This window comes from Cyclopterus lumpus, chromosome 7 (genome assembly GCF_009769545.1).
Source record: "Cyclopterus lumpus isolate fCycLum1 chromosome 7, fCycLum1.pri, whole genome shotgun sequence".
Classification (NCBI taxonomy): Eukaryota; Metazoa; Chordata; class Actinopteri; order Perciformes; family Cyclopteridae; genus Cyclopterus; species Cyclopterus lumpus.
In genome coordinates, this window is record NC_046972.1 from 18,448,949 (window position 1) to 18,473,294 (window position 24,346).

The 24,346-nt window shown below is 38.7% G+C and overlaps 2 protein-coding genes across 2 annotated transcripts; both read right to left on the minus strand.

The window, feature by feature from the left end:
• Positions 1-472: 472 nt before the first annotated feature.
• Positions 473-11,760, minus strand: pip4k2ca (phosphatidylinositol-5-phosphate 4-kinase, type II, gamma a). The gene is made up of 10 exons (XM_034537208.1): positions 11,302-11,760; positions 10,319-10,416; positions 9,986-10,082; positions 9,628-9,777; positions 4,996-5,142; positions 4,409-4,447; positions 4,198-4,311; positions 3,356-3,620; positions 2,928-3,031; positions 473-2,781 (listed from the first exon to the last, which is right to left on the minus strand). Exons 1-10 carry the CDS (start codon positions 11,458-11,460, stop codon positions 2,701-2,703), a joined length of 1,254 nt encoding a protein of 417 aa, XP_034393099.1. The 5' UTR covers positions 11,461-11,760; the 3' UTR covers positions 473-2,700.
• A 9,668-nt stretch (positions 11,761-21,428) lies between these two features.
• LOC117733669 (thyrotropin-releasing hormone receptor-like) lies at positions 21,429-23,698 on the minus strand. The gene is made up of 2 exons (XM_034537467.1): positions 22,901-23,698; positions 21,429-21,827 (listed from the first exon to the last, which is right to left on the minus strand). Exons 1-2 carry the CDS (start codon positions 23,696-23,698, stop codon positions 21,429-21,431), a joined length of 1,197 nt encoding a protein of 398 aa, XP_034393358.1.
• Between the last annotated feature and the right edge of the window lie 648 nt (positions 23,699-24,346).

Genomic DNA, 24,346 nt, shown 5'->3' on the forward strand with positions numbered 1-24,346 from the left:
AATACCATAATAACAAAAACCTAGTTTACCCGATATTCTAAACGACCCGTTGAACATGTTTTACTGTCGGTACACGGGTCTACAGCCCTGCAAGCAGCACTGTGAGGCTTTGACCTGAACATCAGCAAACGGGTATTAAAGGAGAACTAACGTGACTTCTATACATCCTGAGGGGAACATTCATGTGTGGACCAAATTGGCTGGCAATCCATCCCATAGTTGTTGAGAATGTTTATATAAAATCACAGACAACCTGTTGGCGGGCGCTAGAGTAAAGGTCAGAAGATCACCAATGACGGCAGGATTTGTTGTCGGGGGACCATAAATGTTTGTAGAAAATGTAATTAATCTGATATTTCTGTCTGAACTGAAATGTTGGATGACAGCAAGATCAGCAACAGCAGGAAAATACATCAGTTTATAAATGGGCAGAATCATCACACAGGCGTGTTCCAAAAAACAACAAGATAAACACTTTCTTTGCAAAATATATTTTGGTCCAAAAGCTGATTTGCAAAAATACATGTGCCGAGTAGATGAGGCATCACAGAGTGGACTGTAGCTCCGCCGCCGGGCCAGTGAAGGAATGCTCGTCATGGTACGACTGCAGAAGCTACTGACATGTAGTGTTATTGTCAAGAATGTTTTACAAGGTAACCCGGTCACTAAGTCTCAAATGTCATTACGATACACAGACAGTGAAGGTCTACTGCTACATTTGTCAAAGTAGTGTCCTTTCACGATGCACATTTGCCATTTTAATGCACAAAACACTACATCACATTCAAAAAGGAGTCTGTCCAATACAATGATGGATGGGCTCATTCTCAGGAAGTATTGCGATAAAGACTTACACATGAAGGTATTTCATTAAAAAAAAGGCAGGACTGATCCTAAAATGTGGACAAGTCAGTTGATTAATGCAGGCCCAGCTGACCCCCCCCCCCCCACACACACACACACACAGTCTCTGGTAGCCAAGAGATGCAGTGCAGCCAAACACGTTTACAGGCTAAACTATTTGATGTGCTCTCCAATTCAAACACCGCATCTTTACCATTTCAATTGAAGAGGCTTTGCACTTTCTTTAACATTGTGTAGACTTTGAAATAATCATATCTGATTGATTCAAATTGAGTTTTATTTACCTGTCCCAGCAGAGTTGCTTTAATTGTTTGCAAAATGCAACAATAAATCTTCGATCTCACACGTTTGGCGTTCTAAACATTCAAATGGCCTGCTTCAATAGATACATAATATTATTTCTCAAGTGTAGAGTTTAGACTACAAATTGTTGTTTCAATACCCATTTCCATCGAAAGGATATTCTAGGATGTAAGGAATAGTATAAAGTTTTGGGAGCTAGGGTTATTTGCTTCCTCACAGATCGATACCAATACAAGGCTACAGCCAGCAGCCGGTTAGCTTAGCTTAGCATTAAGATTGGAAACCAGGCTTAACAGATGTTAACCCTGGATCTGTTAGGATAACAAAAGCTGTCAAACAGCACCTCAAAAGATCACAAATTAAAATGTTCTCATTTAAGCTGAATAAAAACCATAAGTTGTATGCATAATATCTCAGCAGCTCTGATTCCGGTCTTTACGCTAAGCAAAGCTAACTGTCTCCTGGTCCTCCTATAGCTTCACATTGTGGAGTGTTCCTGTAAACAAACTAAAGTAGGGCTGGGCAATACGAATTATCACAATAGTTTTGACCAAATACCTCGATATTAATAGTGCAACAATATTTTAAAGTTCACCACGGGTGCTTTTATAAAATATTTACACAATTAGATTATTTATTAATAATCAGTAATGTGAGGTTGAAGGCATCTAATAGAACTGTCTGGTATGTTCATAAAATTACATCACATTCATGCCATATTTCGAGTTTCAAAACCGAAGACAATATTTCGTCTCATATCCGGATACCAATATAATATCGATATATTGCCCAGCCCTAAACAAAAGTTGTGTTTAGATTCACTGAAAAACATACTGTTTCTTTCCTAACGGTCCAAGAAGCATGTTGAAAACATTTCCCCTCATAAAACATTTTCAAAGCTGAGATTTTAAATCCAGCATCCACGTTCACTGGCTAGCAGTATTCTTCTTCTTCTTCTTTTCCACAGCTCGGTGTTACCGCCACGTACAGATCAGTGGGACACCGTTGGCTGCGCAGTGGATTGTGTACAAGCGTCCACAAGAAAGAAAACAAGGACCCGCTCAAGGAAATGACGCTACTAGATGTCAAAAACTCCACAGGGAACCTTTAACAGACACACGAGTGATATTATTATCCCAAATTAACTTTTGTCAAGTAAGCAAATAAGCACACATCCCAACATGTAAGTTTTAGTTCATGCCAGGGAAATCAGAAGAAGGTGACAAAAAAAGAAAACTAGTATTTGATCTCACGGTGATGCGGTCTAACACTGATCAACAGCAGTTTGTATCCATGTACCCTAATGCTCCAGAGTTAACCCTTTAAAGACTGCTTGATATCTATAAGAAATGCATCTTAAATCTTAAAAATAAATAAATGCATCACAAGTAGTACATTATGTTGCTACAATGCAAGTTGTCTCATCTCAGGTCACCACGTTTAAATAATGATCCGTGTGTGCATACTATTTTTGGTCAATGGTAAAAATAGCGCTCAGTTGGAGCGACTTATGGCAGCGCTCGTATCCTCGTGTTAAGCAAAGATGTTAAAGATGAAGTCGCGAAATCGTTTGGCATACTGCTCAGGGTGGACTGTGGAGATTTCAGCACCGGCCTGCAACAGAAGGGTGGAAACAAAGGGCAAATGAGAAAAGTAAAGAAGGGTCAACAACATCATCTGTATATACATTGTACAACTCAAGACATGAGAGCAGACAGCAGACGCAGGAGCCACTTTCCTTCCTCTCTCGCGCCACTCACCCCGTGTTTGACAGTTTTTGCTGCATGAGCGGCTTTCTTCTTGGTGTCGTACTGAGTAAGTACGTCAATCAGGCCCATGAAATAGACCTCCCTCTGAGGGGCTCCTGAGATTAAAGAACAAATCAGGGTTCTGATATTGGGCTTGTATTGACAGTATTGTGAAGTGTGTCAACAATCACGACGATTGAAGCGCCTTAGTGAGAAATCAATATCAAAGCCTCTAAAACTTTATCGCTTTCATTTCTCAGATGATCTGATGACATATGTAGAAGACTTCAGAAGAACATTTAACACAAACAAGTATTAAGATCAGTATCGGGAGAGAGAAAGTCAGATCAGTGCATCGCTGCCCAACACAAGTTTTCTTTTTCCAAACATCACAATTTAGTTTAAGAATTCTCATTTTATGGCCTAAACCAAGTATTCACCTGGACAGCTCCCGAGGGCGTACACGTCCACATAGGGGTCGAACTCCCCGGGCCCCAGAGGTTTGCAGCAGGACATGTAACCAGCGATTCCCTCTGGAGAGGTGCCATACGAGCCCACCGTAGCGCCCGGAGCCAGGCCGTTCTCCGCCTCTGGATCTTCCTCGTTGAAAATCTCCTCGCCCTCCTCTTCATCCCGTTCAGCTCGACCCACATCGTGGATACCGAGCAGCAGGCTGTAGTCCATGATCTTCAGCCTCACCAGGAACTACAGTGGAACACATTTGTCAAGAAGGTTTACAGAAAGCATGGATTTACTGTAAGATGGAGATAGAAGATAAAACTGGAAATTATTTTGATAATCAATATTTTTTTTTAATTTCTTCAGCAAATATAACCAGAATTATCAGCTTCCAACTCCTCAAATGTTGAAATTGAAGTTTGAACTATTGGTCTAAATTGTGAGGAGAGTTTTTCCTGACCAAAAGCACTGATTTACTGATAATAAAAATGCGTTCACAGATAGGAACCTGTATTGTTTATGTTAGGGGTGCAATTCTATTATCTATTCATCTGCCGGTTTTCTTCTTCATTCAACAGTCAATCATTTGGTCTTTCAATAGCAGTAAAATAATGCCCCTAATAAGCTTCCTGTCTGTACCCATGGTGATGTCTTCAAATACCGTGTTTGATCTGTGAAACACCAAACATATTCAGTTTGTTATCATTGAAGTGCCAGCACTCCTCTCCCAGAGCAACAGAAATGCAGTTCTTGTGCCGATGCTGACACTTTGTGGCAGAATGGTGCAACAACAGGGAAGCTTCACATTTAACGGGTCACCTACCTCCACATCTTTGTGGAGTTTCTCCATGAACTTCTCCTTCTGCTCATCCGTCACATACACCTTCTGCATATTGTTCCTGAAGTCCATGTCCTTAAAGGTAGGGAGTTCTTTTCCCTTTAGAAATAAAACATATTTAGCAGGACACATGGGAAAAAAAAGAGACAGCACATCATGACAAAAAAAAAAAAAGTAGACGAGATGTTACTTTTACCCTTTCTTTGTCACTTGCTTCACGAGCCACCAGAGAGCCCTGCAAGAACAAATAGTTATAAATAAAGAGGCAAGATACGTTTTGCCTTTGTCACTGAAAAGAGAAGAACAGAATAAAGGAATGAGACCCTTTGATGCTGCTGCAGCGTTTGTTGATGTAGACGTGCATGCTGCAAATATAATATATTAAATATCATTATTATTCAAAGGCTCTCATGTCCCCCTTATGTTAAGTAGTCTATTCATTTTAATCAAATTGTATTTTATTTGTCTTATTTTCCATTAATAATGGCAGTCTATCCCCTTTTCTATGTTCATTCAAGTCTTTTTTTTTCCTTCATTATGAAGCACTTTGTGCTGCATTTCTTGAATAAAACGCGCTACAAAAATAAGGGTTTTTATTCATATACAAAAACAGAGTATAACGTTGCTTCTGTTCTGAAAGCAATAAGGTGTGAATTGCCTTACTTACTGTGCATCTAAAGGCCACGCTAGAGAAAACTCATTTGTATACAACTTGCTCATTGGTTTGTGAACCAGACATGAGAAGTGGGATGTGTGATTAACTGTTGTGAACTTCCCCCTCACCTTCAGGTCGTACTTCCTGTGAACGACCAGTCTGTGGCTGAACATGTTCCTCATGACGATCAGGTAGGTCTCCTCGCTGTCCACGCTCACACGGTACATACCCAGGAACTGAGGCAGCAGGGTGCTGCCATGACACTTCACTATGTGCTGCAGAGAGGAAACTACGGTGAATTTGCATGGCAGGAGCAGAGGGCGGAATACTGTTGTCAAGAGCAGTCTCAATGTTTAACATACAAACAGTAAAAGATTCAAAGGTAAAAGGCATATAAATGTGGTCACATTTAGAGGTCACGCAATTACCGAGTGTATCAAGGTTGGCCTTTAAACTGAGCTCAGGTCAGTTAAAATAGACTTCAGACTGACCTCAATCAGAGTCCCCTGAAACAAACTGGGCAGGATGTGTAGACGTCACTCTACAGAATACAGTTTTGTTTTGAGGATTGATATTTTATTTTAATTGTCTAACTGCAAGGCGCCTCTACCAGGAGAAAAACACTCAGCACCACAGCGTGCTGGGTTCCATCCCCTCATAATAATCCAGGAGCCCCAGCGAATACTGAAATCATGTATAATTTTTTTTGTCCACGCATCAGGAATTCTAGTTGTTTTTGTGGTTAAATTTGTAGTAAAATTATATTCAAATCGTTTGCACCTTTGTGGTTTTTATTTCCGAATATTCAAACGTACATTTTGGCCAATTTTGACAGCCCTAATATGAAAAGTACTATACTATGAGATGATATTTTTCTAAAATCATTGATCCCAAGGTAGCTGTCCCTTTAAGACTTTTTCAGTCTAAGGAACAGGACAACTTCATGGCAATATTGTCCAGGAATAATTGCAATGAAGTGACTTCAGGAGGATGTCCTTTGTTATTAATATAGATATAAAATTACATTCGGTTTCAAAAACTAAACTCAATCAGCACTATGAATTATTTCAGTTTAAGTTTTTTTAAAGCCATATAATAGCCGTATGTTTAATTCTAAATATGTTTTTACAAATAGATAAATTGCAACGTTTCTATCTATAATCTCTGTATGTGAGCATAACTCTGTTTGGCCTTCCGACTCAGTCATATAATTAGGAAGTGCAAAAACAAAAAAGGGAACATTTTAGTTTGAAAGGCTGGAACTATACACCTGCTAGAAACCACAAAACCTGATCCTCAACACGCAAATTCATCCACATAATGCCTGAATACCAAAACTCCAACAATGATAAAGCCATCATGACTGGCCCAAATGTTTTAGTACAACAGCTCAATATGCAGTTATTCTGCAGCTGATAAACAAATATCTAAATAATTTAGTATTTCACCAAATATGAAAATGTTGTTCAGCATGCAACGCTGAAACTAAATGTTGACAAGAAAACCAATGCAATACTGCAAACTGTCTGTCTGTCCAATGCAATACACGGAAACTGCAAACTGTCATGATGAATGAGGGAAACTGTGTTCTAATAACAAAGAGTTAATTCAGGCCCAAGCGAATAAAAAACAAACACTGAACCGCCATTATTCCTCATCTCCCTCCCAGTTCTATGTAGGCTGCGTAACCACAGGCTACACATTCCAACAAAGCAGCCAGAAGTTTACTCAGTAGCATGTTTAGCCTGAAGTGAGACCTGAAGTATCGGGCACACAAGCATGATAAATGTGCAATGAAACCACAAAACAAACAAAATAAGAGGCGAACGTATGCCACATCACGCTTATCTCTCTTTATGCACTCTCCTATCGACATGCACAGAGATGTGTTGACGTGGTCATTTGCATATCTCCAACAAACCAACACTCGTATAACAGTGTTGGTTCTCTACGCACCGCAGTGCTGTACCCTTGATGAAGAGAGGGTTTGGTTTGTTTGTATTCCCAGTCAGTTTCCCCACAGGGAGGTCAGTGGTCAGGTTCGGTTTGCATCTCAAGCACACTACAGCCGGACAGATGTTTTCAATCCTACTAACTGCACCACATTGCTGCTCCTGGAAAGACGTATAAATCTAGAAATAGTCCTATTGTAGTCTCGACTATGAGACAGAAAAATTAAAAAGAATCCCCTAGGAAGTGCTCATTTTAGGAACTCAAACAAAGGTTAAAGAGAATATTCTGTAAGTAGGACACTCAGTGGCGTGGATGTGAAGCTTTATACAGCTCAGTGAAGCAGACAGGAAGTGGCTCAGTGTGTGTGATGTAGGGGTGGGAATCTCAGGCCCTCACGATTTGATTTGATTCTGTTTTAAAGGGGTACGATGAGATTATAAAACGATTATTGATTCATCTTAATGCATAACTAGATTTTTCTCAGTGACTATGTGCCAATTTAAAAACACAGCATATTTGTAATGATTCCTAATAATAATTTAGGAATTCAATATTAGTAACATATAGAAGACATATGTAAACTGCGGGGTTACATTTCCCAGCATTGCCAAAAAAATAAGAAAAGTGAAATAAAATTGTGCCTGTAGCAGCATCCTGATCAAAAGCTAAATGTTCTGATTCACTTGATATAAGCTGCCCTTATTCACAAATAAATAATATAGACTTCTCCTGTTATAGTCAATAAGCATCCTGTACAAAAATAATGCTTTCTCTGGAACATACCGTCAAACAATACATACAGTGACAAAGTGCGTGGTTACTGCGACACAAGATTCTGCAACAATGGACGCAGTGTTATTTTTTACTACCCGCTTTCCCCAGTGATTTCATGACTAGCTTTGCTGCAGTCAGAGTTTTGCTGTGTCCGTAAAAACGTGGAGAAATGAGTTTTAAGTTTCCGATTACTGCGTTTTCAACCTCTGACAGACAGTTGCTCCGTGTGTCTTGTCTCACTCGGCTGGTGGTTCTCACTCTGAAAGGGTGTTCAGAGGGTTTTGGAGGGGGACGGGTGAGAGGACCCTGGGGTTGTTACCCAATTCCTTCTGCTGAGGAGTGATCCACTCACTTACTGTTCTGCTTCAGAGAGTTCAACTTGCAGAAAGTCAACTTTCAAGTAAGAATCTGTGGTTTCACATAATTAAACACATCAATGAATCAGCATGCTTCTGCTGTAGAGATGTTCCCTCAAGGCACTTTGCTGTTGCAAAACATCGAGAGTCTAACAGATCTTTCCTTGAAAATAATGCACAATTTGTGGCACAACATCCACTGTTAGAATACGTAAAGAAGCAAGATAAGAGATTGGGAGCATTTTGATTGCCTCCCAACGGCTCTCAACATGTCAGTGGTGGCGGTGCTAACAGTGCAAACTACAGCAAACGTGCTCACAAAACTAACAGTGTTTACTTGAGAGGGAACCGGAGGGTGGACGTAAAGGCTGCCACGGCTATGTCAACGAAGCAAGGAGACGCTCAGATTACAACACATTACTTCAATCTCTGCTCAGGCAGACATTACTCCACGATATCTTTAATGAGACGATAGTTGTATTCATGTTCAGAATCCTGTTTTTTCTGCACATTAAATGTATTTTTCCTTTATCTGTGCCTGGATCTCTTCAAGAGAGACTGGCGATGCATCCAAGAATACATTTCTTCCTCCACCGCAATAGTGATGTTACCATGTCTAGAGCTTGACAAGCAAACCTTTAATAAACGACTCAGGGGAAGATTAAATTAACAAAAGGCGGACGGCGAGGAGGGTTTCAGATTTAAGATGCTCATCGGGAGTTTCTCTGCAGCAACAATTATGACTTACACCAAATCTCTCTGACAGTTCTGGGTCCAGATTTAAATTCAATGAACGATATTAACACATAATCTTACAATGCATTAAGAAATCCAGGTTATGTGTGAGCTTTGAATGTTAAAAAGGAACATTCAAAGCTCACTGGCAATATTCCACATTTTTCTTAATATCACCGAATCCAATGAGAAGACCAAAACTGAACTTATTTACTTAGTAACAAGGCTATTAAAAACACATAGCTGTTTGCAGAAGCTTTTTTAACAATGAAACTAGGGCCGACCTTAAAATAAGCTTGAGGACGATTCATTACTTCAAATAGTTTTTCTGCATCTTGAAAGAAAAAAATCTAAGACATGATTGAAATGTCATATTTATTGAACAATACCTGAGCCACAGCTGTCATTGTTACGCATATTAAAAAATATAGAGTAGGTTACACCTTATGAGTTTACATCATTTTCAGCAGAGACGGAGCAGATGTACGAGACAGAGAGCAGACTTTGCAGACTTTTCAGCTGACTCCCCTCGAGGCTTCATCTCTTGTGACCAGATAACACCTCATCAACAAACATAAACTGAGAGGGCAAATCAGGGCTCAGAAACCTTTCAGTTTGACACTCTTGTAGAGGCAACTGTTACAGTCACATACGAGAGAGCCAGTCAGAGAGCCAACAGGAATCACGACTGTCACCTAAACTATGGCAGCTTTAAAAATAGGATAAATTAGTTCAATGTATTGCCCCAGTCAGAGATGAAATTAGTTGAAATTAGTTTTTTAAAGATTTACAGTATAGGACCACATACATGGCAAGAAAGTCTTAAAAGTATTGAGAGGTGCACTAACACACTATTAGATGTTGGGCTTTAAAAAGAGATTTGTTGACAGAAAGAAATATATAGAATATCGCCAGACTTTTCCTTTAGTCATCAGACCTTACCTGGTGATACTCTGACAGGATGCTGTGCATGTCTGCAACATCCTCGCTGGAGATTTGCTTGATGACCAGCGTTCGGTCGTAGGAGTTGAGGAGCAGACCCTCTCCCTGGTCCTCCACACTCCTCACAGGGGGGCTGCGGGTCAACGAAACCTGGAGAACATGAAGCCAACAGCTAAGTGTAGAGATTATTAGATTAAATCTGAATACTGAAAAAAGAATATTTTCTAAATACACAACAAATGGACATTACATACATTCCAAAACATATAGGGTATATATATATATATATATATATATATATATATATATATATATATATATATATATATATATATATATATCTCAGTTCATTACATACCTGATAGTCTAGATCCTCAATGCCAAACCGTTCCCTTAGATTTCGGAAGACCTGAGGACAGTATTCTTTGAACTTGAAATGTCCTGGAAGATTTTCTCTGCAAAAGGAGAAGAAGCTGGCTGAAGACACAAATAGATATTTCACATGCCCTTTACAAATTCTTAAACAATCTTCCAAATGTACAGTCCAACAGACTTCAGGACTTTGTTATCTGTTCACGATCTTCTGCAAGTTTGGCATAACGAGAGACAAGACAGTGTCTGGCATATTTAATAAGTTATTTAGATTTGAACCAATCCTGCTTCAGTCTGACAATTTATGTCTGTGTCTTACTTGTTAAAGAGGTGGTTGTTGACTTTGATCTTAGTGTTGGCTTTAAAGTCATCAGGTAGCAGCATGACAGGAACAGGCACCTGGTTGAGATCATTGATCTGAAAGATAGGTAAATGCCAAAACAACAAATATATGAGCCTGCGTTAGGGTCTAAAATAGGGCTGCAACAAACATCTATTAGTAACGTTACACTTGTTCAGTGGGTCAAGATGTTCTTAGATCTTTAAGTAAAACTAGCAATATCACATATTAAATATGCTCCGTTACAAGCAGAAGTTCTACATTCAAACATATACTTAAAAAGATAAAAATAATAAATTACTTATTTCTGAATAATACAAATGATATCACTAGATTATGTTTATTGATGCATCAATGCGAGCATCACGTTATTGTTATAGCTGGAAAAGGTGGAATTGCATCTACTTCCTACACTGCTGGGTAGCTTAATCCTTGACAATACACTATAATGTAATTTACTAATCCATTAATGTTTTGCATTAATAATCTGAATCTCAAAGTAACTGGTAGCTAATGATTTCAAATATATGTAGTGGAGTAAAAAGTACAACATTGGGAGAGTATAACGTAGGACAAACAGAAATACTCAAGTAAGTTAGTGCAGTAAAGTACAGTTGTAAGCGTAGCTAGTAAGTTAACGCTACATCACTGCACTTAATATAAGATAAGCATTACTTCGACCATCAGATTCAATATAAAGCCGAGACATTAGTACTATTTATATTTTAGCATAGTCCCCTTACTTAATTTAAACAGCTGTTACCAAAGTCCACATACATGTATTTAGCATTTTAAAAGCTGTAAACGAAAAAACAGTAAACAGGTGTGCAGGGGTGACAATTACGTGTATAATCAAATATGAGTTAGTATATTAAAACTCCACCACCTGGCTCACTTGCTAACGCTAGCTGCTCACTAAGCTAGCTGCGTTGACACGTTCACGGAGCTTCCGAGTGACTCACCGAGTGATTGACGCCCCACATGAAGACGCTAAGGACGGGGTCGCTAGCTCGAAACACTTTCACCTTCTGCTGCACGAAATGTTTCTTTTTAGTTTTCGTCTTCGGGGCCAGGACCACCATCGGGCTGGAAGCGGCCCCGGAGTTACCGAGGGCAGCCATGAGCACAGGCGGGCTCTCCTCGTCTCCCGAGGACCTTTCTTCCTGCTAACCGTGTCACTAAAGCTAAACTAGCCGACGTCTCTCTCTCTCTCTACGCGTCGACGACCAAACAAAGTTCACCTGTCGAGCTCCGGTGTTCCGTTACACCGACGCAGTTTCTCTAACGTACACTTTAACGTTTAAACCGGCGTGGTGAATCATTACTCAACTTCATTAATGCGTGACTAGTTACATACTTCCGAACCGCCTCTGACAGTCCACCATCGCCCCCTCGAGCCCACCCATGTTATTATCAACCACGTGGTGAGTGTAAGATTGGCAGCTGTCAGGGACCATTGCAATCGACGCTAGTGCGTCATGTGACTTCAAATGGGCGGGCAGAACTATATTAGATGGTGCGTTCATTTTAAATTGGACAGTCGGAGTTATCAGTGTTTCAACTTTGTGACCTCAGCACGTAAATTACTCAATACTTGTGATGTACTCACATTATGCCACCGTGCAAAGCACTTTGTTGCAAGTAAATGTCCTGCATTCAAAATCTTACTCTATCAAAAGTAGTATCAGTAAAATATTCTCAAAGTAAGTTTCAGAATAATATATCACTGGATTATAATTATTGATACATTAATGTGTAAGCATCACTAATGTTGCTGCTGGCAACTGTATACTCTGTTGGGGAATTGTAATACATAATAAACCCTAATGTATTAATTTAAGTATTTTGTAGTTTGCAGGGTATAAATAATCAGATTTTTTAAAGTAACTAGTTGTTTGTTAATCTTTTTAAAATATTTGAGTTTGAGGTTAATTTATGCTTGAATTTTCTAGGAATAGTGTGAAACAGACGGGAACAAGTCTCCCAGGCTTTTGTGTATTCCATTTATGACATACAGAGCTATGATGATTAAAACATATCCTATAACTATATTTAAACTATACTTTATACACACACGATTGTAGACTCTGTGGGGCCTCTGGCAAATAAGCCCATCAAAGCCATGTTGTATGTGAACATGTATGACAGTTATAGGTATTAGTATATCAGATGGTCTGTCGTTCATCAAATGTGAAGAGAGTCTCTGGTGAGAATGTAAATAAGCGTGAATGAGAATAATCACATTACTTAAAGACACATTACTTAAAGAAATAAATCTACACTACATCATGTGGTGATAAACTTAATACAATACAATATATCCTGTGGAAAACAGGTTATACAGCAGTAAGTTTTTTTTCAAACATCATTTTTATTGGGTTAGGACAAAAAAATAGATTCACTGTTAAATCGAAACCGTTGTCTTCCAGCTCAGCTCCTGTTGTATTTACGCGGTGCATACGTTGTTAAAAGACGATACATTGTTTCTAACACAACACAGTTACAACACAGTTTTGTTTTGTTGTTTTGTTTTCCTTTTTTTTCTTCTTTTTTTGTTGTTGTTTTGCACAACACAGCACAGCAGTCATGGGTTCTGAGACTGTACTTATACGGGCATACAGACATGTTAAAACGCTCCTGGGGCCCATTTCCGACTTTTGCTTCAGAAAGCACATCTGTTACATCTGATAAGGCACAAAGGCTTCTGGGGCCTGCAGAGAGCATTTCCCCTATAAATAACCTTTCACAAAGGGTGATCAAGAGAGGTTGAAGTTAGAAGTAGAAGTTGGTGTATTTTCGTTGTAGCTCGCTGCTTATACCGCTTCTTTGGCTGAGTTCAATTTTTGTAACTTCCTGAAAAGGAGAGGAAAACTCGTAAAAACTTTTTTGCTAAATAAATACCCACTCCCATTGTGAGACTGGGGTAAAAACTAAAGTAACCAGGTTGCACTCCGTGTTTTTGTGACCTCCTCCAGATGCCTGATGGACAACATCTAGCCTGACTTAAAAAGGGTAAGTACCTGCGGGAAAACCATTTACAGACAACATAATCTAAGTAGCTGAAAAAAGGCTTATTCTAAGTTCCAGTGTAGGAGGTGTTATGGAAGAGAGAGCTCCAATAAGGTGGTTTACAATTAGAGATCCGCGCCCTATATAGGCTTCTACCAAGGGCTATTCAGAGACTGAGATGCTCTGCGTGAAGGGGGAGAATTAACCACGCCCGGAAACAAAATAACTAGAGCCGTTCTTAAGACATCAGACTACCCGCAAGGTTTAATACATAAAGGTATAAGAATCCGGATCTAAATGAACCAAGTCTGTTTTATAGAGTGTGTATAAGAAGACAACCTTTCGTTTCCTCGACAAAGCAAACCAGCTTAGAAGAAGAGACTAATAACGTTCAACTTTTGAATACTGGACTGAAATAGATGCTATTAGGCATATTATTTGTATTTATGGGACAGATCCAATCGCAGACCTAAATGACAGACCAGTAAACGAAGGGTTAGCTCAGAATAAGTGTTTTGTGTTTGACGACGACGACGCACTCCCTCTTTACCACACTAGTCTGGTACAACACTGGCATAACTGCGGTGAAGGTGAATGACACGAATGCCCCTGATCCCCTCACCTGTGTGTGTGATGCAGACCTCCAAAGACCCACCATGGTAATAAAGAGCATCCAGCATGGTGGCTTTGAGATTTTACTTCTGCTGTTGATGATGCAACTCCGGCATTATCTTTACTGTATCCCCTCGATGAACTCCCACAATGGTACGAAGAAGTAGTTCACACTTCGTTCAGCCAACAATCCCGTGATGTAATGCTTCGTAGAATGGTGAAACAAAATTGCAATGATGTGTGTACGAAATGTACAGCTCATGACGTAAACTATAGAGCGTAATGAATAAGTACACTTTTTTTTTTTTCAGCCATCAAGAACAAAACCTATTATTGCAGCTTGAATTGTGGCACACAACGGCCCACCAGCACCACACTCACTCTCATATGAATGTTTTTTTATTCTCGTTATCAGTATGAGCTCAAAGATAAAATCATCACAGCTTAAATCCCAAACGGAGTCTCCTCATCTCAAAACAGTACGACTATGTGAAAATATAGACTTGAGACAATATAATGTATAGTTCCTGATGTATTGATTTTCCCCCCATCCTGCTCAACCTTTAACATACAGTCATATATAATCAGGGGGTTATCAGCATCAGAGGCCCGATGTTGCTATGAGACAGCCTGAGCTTTAATCTTGTGCTGTAGATTAAAGTGGTGGTGTGTGCAGCTGTATATGTGCCTGATACATGTCTGAATGACCCTTTGTATGCATATAGCATACAAACGTGGGTCATTATAAGAAACATGTGAATGAATGCTTCACTAGATGTGCAAAGCTTTCATCTTGGCAAACATTTTGATATTGATTTGTGGTTATCAGTGTACTTTGAAATTGTACTTGTTTGGGTTTCAGTCCATATTACTGTTTGAGATGTTACATTAAGACTCATTAAAAATATAGTTTGCAGCTATGGAGACGGTGTGATATATAAAATAAACATTTATACAAATTTCATTGATTAAAACGGGCCGAGATGGTAAGAAAAGCGAGGTATAGGTTCTGCATATGTTTCTACAATTATATCTAATTGCATTTGCATTTGTACATGTCACTGCTGCATAAGGCGAAGCAGAACATCATGGGAGTGCTTCTTGTATAATCGTTTATGCAACCAATAGATTGATAATCTTGCAAGAGTGTTCATGCATACTTCCTCTGTGTTACGTAGAAGCCTGACTCTCCATATCTCAAATTTGTCCCCTTTTTCATACAAATGTCAAAAGTGTGCAATGTTGCATGTGGTCAGTTACTGTATTGTTGTTGCCTGATGAAGGCAACATATTATTTAGTATTTGGAATTGTAATGCATGTTCTTCATTTGATAGGTTTGATGCTATAAATAGGCAGACAGACTTATAGACTTATATATGTATCTATTTCCTATAATACATAAGATACTGTCTGTTTTCTCAGCACATGCTGTTAAATGACAGAAATGTGGCGAGAGACATCCAATTTATTTTATTTTATTTTATTCAATGTATTCTGTCTGCTGGGAGCAATAAAACCTTGCTTTAATGGTTCTTAAAACACATTTCATGTACAGACGGGAAATGGTCAGTTGTGATCAATAATTTCTGCTTTGCAATCAAAAATGTCATAAAGAATCGCACACAAGAATCGATCAACCATATGTTTTCATATTTCAGGCAGCATCAATACTGTGCTGTAAATGTATAGTTTATATGACCGGGGGGGGGGAGGGATTCTTCTCTGCTCCACTCTCACACCTTAAATGTTTTGCTACATCAATACTTTTCTATTAAGAAAGAGATACATTACTTCCATTAAAATGTATTTCAGCTCAATAGACAAACTAAAATAAAATAAGAATCACTTTGCTGCAAAAAAGGTTATATATTTACGCTTGTGAAATAATAATAATAATAATACATTTTTATCTTACATTAGTGTTTTGGACATATTCAAATGTTAACTTGTTTATGGTGCTGAATGGAAAGTTCAGGGTTTACAGTTAATCCTGTGTGAAACAGATTTCATCAAACGTCCAACAGTTCACTCAAAATCAAGTCTCAAAGTTTGTGGAAATATTTCAACTGGAAATATTCCTGTCTGGAGCAAAGCGCTGGACTGAAAGACCAACGTTGCCATCCCTAGAGCCGTCAGCGTTTGTTTCTAAGAATAAATTGAATAACTACGGATGTCTCATCTTTTAAAAAGCACAACTTTCCTTTGATTTCCTGAAGCAGACACTAGAAATATATATATGTCTGATATATGTCTGATGAAAGGACGACAAGCTGGTTATGCTTCTCACAAGAGGAATATCATTCTTCCAGACAGCTCCATTTCACCGGCTCTGTCAACCTCATTGCAGCTCAGTGTCCCTGCAGTTATAACGATCTCTGCTGTTATTATATTATTAATCCCCCCCCTACCCCCCTTCACACTCCGCTTCAATACACTTTTTAACTGCAGATTATAGAAGGAGGCTGTCTGTATGAATAAGAGTTTAGCTTACCTGCCTTAAATATAAATGTACTTCCAAGTGCACGTCTCACTCTTTGTTTACATTTTCTTGTGGGCCTATATTATTTATTTGTTATTTCAGATTCTAGCAGTGGGATGAAATGTCCCTGACAGACTGAAGATCATATCCCAAACCTAAGGGACATACATACTTGACTATCGGCATCCAGTTCTGACATTTAAACCAGCACCACTGAGCGATGGAGCCTTTCCTCTGAGCAACACCAAGCACGGCATGCAGTGGGAGTTTTGAGCCACCAGAGGCCACCAGGCATTCAACACCTTTCCATACTCAATGGTTCAGTATAATAACAGAGAGAGACGCTTATTCATTTGAACCTTGACAGACTTGTGCTAGGAAGGAAAGCATCATTTTCTTTAGAGGAAAAAAAATCTGTGAGAAAGAGAATAAATATGTGTGATGTTTTTCTTGTTTATAATATAAAACATAGCTATCAACATACATGCAATGGAATTAGACAAACTAAGACTTGAGATTGGACGCTGTTATCCATTTATAAGGCATCTGCAGTATGTAATCGGCTATAGTATTCTTTTAATTGGTATTTCTCTCAGCAGATGAAGAAGAAAGCACATGTATTACTAATATTAATAATGGCTTTGTTCTATCCGTCAGTCATTTAAATTATTTTGTGTTTATTTGTATTATTTACATAGTACATTTCCAGGTTTGACATGTCAAAATATACAGCTGTCAAATCTTATGCTGGGAAAACCTTTCAGAATGTACCTATTTAACAACATTACAACCAGTCAGACTATCAGAGGTACAATAAGAGGAGATTGTATCATTGACATTTGAACAAAATAAATCATTTAATAACACCTTTTCCCTCAAAATGAAAAGAGTAATTCACAAACAAAACACGCCATTGATCAGCTCAGCATTCTCAATGTTATTGCTGCCACAGTTGTACTTTGACTGCTAATGTTATCCAATATTAACGAACTGTAGATGGGTTTTCTGAGTAACTGCCATTACCTTTCTGTGGCATTTTGTGGTATTTAACTGTAAAAATGACTAAAAGTGTATGCATACAATAATTTAACAAGTGGTTCATAACGTCTGCGGCTTGTCTACTTGTGATTCCTCATCACTTACAGAAGCAGAAATATATTTTGTGACACTATTTAGATATTTATTTTGTGATCTCAGAAAGAAGAGAAGCACACATGTATATACAGTATACGTATATCATATCACTACCGACCAATAACTGACAAGATATTAAGCTGCAGCACTCAAAACATTTATATGGTCTCAGCTCTTGAATCCAAACCAGTTGTTAGCTTTTTATTTTCCAGTTGTGTATTTAATGAATAAAATTAAATTTGGTTAAGGAAAAATACAATCTAAAACAAAAACACTTTTCACACACTATTCAGTAAAATAAAAATGTATTGCGTAACTAAGGCATATTCAACCTATTAACACCTACTTTTGTTAACTTTGGCTTTGAGAGTACTGGAAATGTACTAGATGTGCTACAAAATTAATAATTAATGTGCAAGAAATAATAAAGTCTCATACCACAGCATAATGGTTTTCCTGAAACCACTAAAAAACTGGCTGCCCTTTGATTATTTGTGCTAATTTTAGACAAGAACTCTTGCAGATGCAGTGGATACATTATTACTTCTAACAGAAGAACAGCTCTTTTTGTTCTCCATTATCAAAACTAATATGTAAATATATAATACCATCTGCTACTCGTATGATTTATTCACAATCTTTAAATAAAGCTGTGTGGTATAGCTGCTTTATTGTGTTAATCTGTGATCCACATTGAGCAGTATTTAGATAATTTCTCAAACACATATCTAAATTATCTTTTTGTTTTCCTCAGATAGTTTAGAAGAAGTTATAAAAGAGGGGCCAAAGATATCACATCATAAAAAAAGTTGGAACAATGTTCTCATAAGGATGGGACTATTTGATTCAAAAAGTTTAAGTAACAAAACTATATCATCAAATAAGCAAAGGTACTCACTGGGTGGCAGGGTGGCCCCTGTCAGAGTAAATATATATTAATATTGATTATATATTAATTTCACAGTGCTGATAGAAAGATTGTGATGGGCTACTTTTGGACAGCAGTCCTCTTACAAAGCTATAAGCTAACCAGCTGCTGTGGCTTCATATTTCACATAGAGTGGACGTCTCACTCTCGGGAAGAAATCAAATATTACAATTCGTTAATGCCACCTGTATATTGTTTCAGTAGCTCCAGAAATTCACTGTTTTGTGCCAATGTAATAAGAGCTGGTCAAATATATAAAAAGTATTCTCCCTTCTAATCTATCTTTTGACACTTTAGTCTTTTCTCAATTAAATTTCAAATGAAATACTCGTTATTGACGTACAAAATTGGTCTGAAATAACTGTTGTTGTTTGTGTGTTTCTTTCAGTGACAAAGCGAGGTCAATCATGCTGTGAAAGCAAAGTAAGGTGTTGAGACTTTAACCGTTTGAAAAAGTTTAATTTACAGGAATTTAAGGAAAGTTTTCTGATGGACTCTTTAAAAGAATATTACATTTTGCACAAAAGGAAGGACTGACAAAGTAAACAATAATACTCAGCAACCACAATCAATCCTGCATTGGACATCACGAGAAAAAAAAAATACATGATTGATGTAGATGTTGTCACATCTAGCACTGAAAAGAAAAATGATAAATGTCTGGTTGAGCCATAAGCAACATTTTAGATGTAGGTCTCTGTGTATTTCTGCCTTCACTGATTCTTTCCTCCACCAGACCTTTGTGGCATCTCTTTCATCACAAGAACTCCTTATATAGAATGAATCAGCACCATTCAGATGGCCCAGTGTCCAGAGGGACTTCAATGTTTTACACAATACGTGACAGAGAGCACGGCTACCGCAGTACAAAACACCAAGAGGGTTGATTATTGACTCACCCTACAAACAAAGCCATCACATTTTCTTATACATATGGTTTGCCAATAATTGTTATTCATGCTATTTAGATGCTAAGGTGTATAATTGATGGTTCTTATAGTTTAAAGCAACAACAGGAAACAAAGGTGTGATGTGTCAAAACAAACAGTAGGTTACAAGCAAATTAACGCAAATCAGAACAAAAGAGAATTATAAGTGTGTCCTTGAAATGATCCATCTGTTATTCTCTATTCAGGGTTGTTCTGATCCTGCATGAATACGTGTGCTAGAGCTACAGGGAAAGTTTATGTAAATCTATTCTCTAAAAGGAATTGGATGAACAACGTTTATATTTATTTTAATTCGACACACAAAATGCTCATGAATAAAGAGAATGTATACATTTATTAGGGTTGTACAATTATTTGTTTATCCACTTAAAACTACAAAGCCTGTTTCCAAAATATTTTAAAAACACAAGAACATGTACAGTACATACAATATACAGAATAGATAAATATATTAAACAGATGGTGAGCTTTTTAAGTGCAGGAGAGTTGGCTGTGTTGAGATGCAGAGGCATACAGTGATGATGAAAACAACAGCAATAAGACGACAGAGGCAGCAAACTTGTTGGCAACAATTAACATCAAAATATGTTCCCATAATGCACTTGCTGTCAGATTTGTTGTTTGTCAACAAGACGATTAGAAGAAAACTCTTTTCATCCTCTGGCTTGGCCGATGGGAGCTTTCATTTACCGCCTCCCAGTTCGTAAGACTAGAAATCTAAAGATACAAACTTTTCACACACAGCAGGTTCCTCTGGAATAATCTCAGTGGATGGGCTGAGGAGTGTCTTTGTTTCTTTTTTTTGGGAGGGGGGGGATTGTAGTCTAAATCCAGTGACAATTTTAAGGATTTGAAGAGGAGAAAACATGAAGAAAACCATAATTACTACTAACTAAGACTTAAAAGACTTATACTTATGGACCTGCCCATCCACACAGGTGTTTTCAATTACTCTGGCTAATTAGACCTTCAGTGAAAATAAGGTGGGCTATTCTGGGAATTTCACAATGTCACCAAATTTGAATGATTTATAAAAAGGTCCTCATTTCCTGCTGTCATCCCTCTACAATCGGCATTAAATACCCCAAATAATGATGATGATTAAAAAAAAAAAGATAACGGTGTAAATGTTCCAGCACTTACAAATTCAAAAAAATGCAGTATATGGTGGCGCTAGAGGAGACTTCAGATTACCAGTGTATATCGGTAAGATTCATCATCTGGGAACCGTGAATATCAGTCCAAAATGTCATCACAATCCATTGAACAGCTTTTTATGTACACAAAAGTGTTGCTGCCAGCCTGGTTACAAAAAATAAATTATTCTGATCAATATTTTGATTATTTATCCGTGGAAAGATGGCTCTTTGGCTCCGCCTAGATGGTGTCCACCAATTTAACTTTTTGATTAAATACCAAAATTGTTTGGTAGATGCTGGAACATAATATAATGCATTAAATGGTCACAGTTAAAACTCTTTCCCTCCCAGTTGCTGTGTGTACTTTGTGACTGTCTTGCCCTGTTGATGTTGATAAATGAATAAATAAGTATAAATAAAAGGGGCAAAATCTGGACCGTGTGTTCATCAGTGCAATCCACACTGACAGTGTAACCATATAGCAGCAGCATAACAAGTACCAGTACTAGTCAAAAGTCTGGACATTGTTTCAAGGCAAAATTCAAAATATGCATCAACAGGATCCGTTTCACATGTCAGATAAAAAGTCCATCTCTCAGTTATTGATTTTATGTTTTTCTATGTGCACTAAAATGGTAAGTAGAGTTTTTCCAAACATTTCAAAGTACACTAACGCATACTGTTTTTGTAACACAGTTACAAGACTGATGCAAAAGTACCCCACCTACGACAACACAAACTACACATTTGTCACTGCAAGCGAGGAATATCTACAGATCTCAGAGGCAGTAAATATTTTTGCAAATAATTCCCTAATTTTTTAAGCCAACAAACTCATTAAGAAATGCTGAAAGTGCTCGCGTCAGCATCCGTTTTGTTACACCTTCTGTGGGTTTGGACACTCATCTCCTCCTGCTCTGTGACCAGGTCATTGCTCTCATGGGATACGTCCTTTATCACGCTGTAATACATCGGCACATTGTACTCTGCCGCCTTCCCCTTGTGTTGCCAGTTGCACTTGCAGAGCTTTTTGAACGCGACGCGAAACTTTTGAGACATGAGGTTGTAAATGATGGGGTTGATGGCACTGTTGGTGTAGATGCAAATACGGCAGAAGAGCAAGAACCAGGTGTTGTGGTAAGGTGGGTCGATAAAGGAGTTGACCACCACCAGTGTTCGATAAGGCATCCAGAGCACGGTGAAGAGGACGACCACCACAGCCAGCATCTTCGTTATCTGTTGATGCAGAGAAGGAGACAGAGAAGCAAGAAAACAATGTGATGTAATTTACTAACCTATCAATTTAATAATTTACTAACAACAAGAGTTTACAGTTGTACTGGTGGCTCTGTTAAGTTGTATACCCACGAATAGCTAACATCGGTATGCTAATATGCTAACGATTACAATGCTATGAAGCAGGCTATTTCGTAGGAAAAACAATACTGACGGGTGGGGTGAAAAGGGAGCCATCATAGAGAAGATGGCGATGCAATAATTGGAATACATGCACAGTTTCAATCGGTATCTTCTGGATTTGTAGTGTTGCACTTGTATGAGTGAGAGAAAGAGTTGTGTAAAGACTTGAAAAGAGAGCTTGAGACAGACGTTCAACCCGTGTCTCACTTACACACAGGCTAATCAAGATGTGACGTGTGAATGTCAGATTGATGATTTCCGGGACATTATATAAATTGTCGCACAGCATCCCATTTCAATTTGGATGATACCATCCGAACAGCACCTCTGATGGATCATACTGGCAGCTTAATGGATGTTTAGGAGGTATAATGTTTGCACGATAATTAGTACACAAAGTACGGCTGAAGCGGATGGATATATCATTAGTTTTGCAGGTATTTTTGGTCATTGACCAACGTATTGGACCTGATGATGGAGCTAGATGAAAAGTCAGAGGATCACCAAGTTATTACAGTTCATAATGGTCATGAATGTCTGAACCAAATTATATGGCAACCCATCTAATAGTTGTATCACAAAGTCAACCTCATGGTGGAGCTAGACTAACATAAATAGGTGGGATCCATGGGATTCATCCTTTGAGAACCATGAATATCTGTAAAACACATCCAATAGTTGTTGAGATATTTAGATTCTAAACAAAAAAAAATATCCATTTGAGGGAACAATTAAGATTTGGAAAAGTGTGACCTAAACTATATATTTGTTTGCATTTACCACATTTACATTGAGGTCAAGCTAAAAAGACACTTAGTCGGAATGCATTCATACGTTTTTAATGTTTTCGCATGACGATTCTCTAAACTGCATGTCAGCATTTACTTTACCTGTTTCCTTGCAGAAACCGCACCCTTGTTGCCCTTGTTGCCCTTGTTGCCCTTGTTGCCCTGGTTAGTGCTCCTGGAGTGACCCTGGTGAACCGACCCTCCTCCGTCACTCATGTGCGAAGGCAAAGGGCTCATGAACAAAATCCTGGCGATGAGACCGTAGAGGACAATGGCCACAACGAGGGGGATCACATAGAACAAAGAGAAGTCCAGGAAATAGATCGGCATGTAGAAGTTCCTGGAGACTCGGTAGCCGCATGTGACGACCACTCCGTTGGTGTAGACGGTTTCGTTTGTGTCCACTAAGAAGAACCACATGATGCAGTAGAGGGAGGTGAAGACCCAGACGGCAGCTATGATCCTCTTGGCCCGGGAAACGGTGCATATGAATTGTGCCTTTATGGAGTGACAAATAGCGATGTACCTTTCGATGGTGAAGGCTGTGATAGAGCAGGACGACACGTTGATGCCCAGGTACTGAAGATAAGTTATGCACAAGCAGCCTGAGTATCCGTATATCCAGAAGGCTACAACATCAGAGATATTCGGCAGCCCTGCAGCCAGGAGCACAATGAGGTCTGCGACAGCCAGACTGACGAGGTAGCAGTTAGTCGGGGTCACCATGTGTTTAGTGCGCAGCACAACCAGCACCACCATGACGTTCCCAGCAATCCCAACCATACAGATGAGCATTATCAAACATATTGTTATGACCTGCTCTTCAGGAGGGTTCAGAGGTATTTCTGTCAGATTTACAACCTGAGTGACATCTTGAAAGATGGTTGTATTGTTCTCCATTGTGTTCAAGTCCTACGCCCCACAATTCAGTTGTTGTCCAGAGAGACAAAACAAGAATCCTAAAGACAGAAAAAAAAGAAACAATAGGCACTGTATAAAATTATTGGGCTGAAAGGGAGATTTTGATTTCCTATTAATTTATTTTTAAGTAGGTGCTCCCCATCATATGTTCTTTCCCTGCTCCCCCTGACTTATAGGGGCAGGGAAACTGCAACACCATCCCTCCAATCTAATACAAACCTCAAAACGACTATAATCAATATTTTTACAGTAACCATGTAATGTGAAAATGTGACAAAGTGAAAGGGTTCGTTCGCACTGATGAACACTCATCACCTGAATCTGCAGCTCCTCTCGGCTTTACGGAGGTTTATAGTGAATTTGTGTCCGGCTGCAACTTCACTGATTTGATTCGTTCTCAAGGTACAGCATCCTTTTTAGATTTAGCTGGCACCTGTTCAGTACAGAAGCCTTAAAAACTCCCTTTACTCACCATAGAACTCAGCACCAAACAACGGAAAGACACAGTTAGAGACTAGCTGATGAAAATAGTGGAACATTTAGCTGCTAAAGGGCCAGATATTTTCCTCAGGAGTCGGTAGAGACCAAAACAGAGCAAAAAAAGAGTATATATTGGACATACATTCA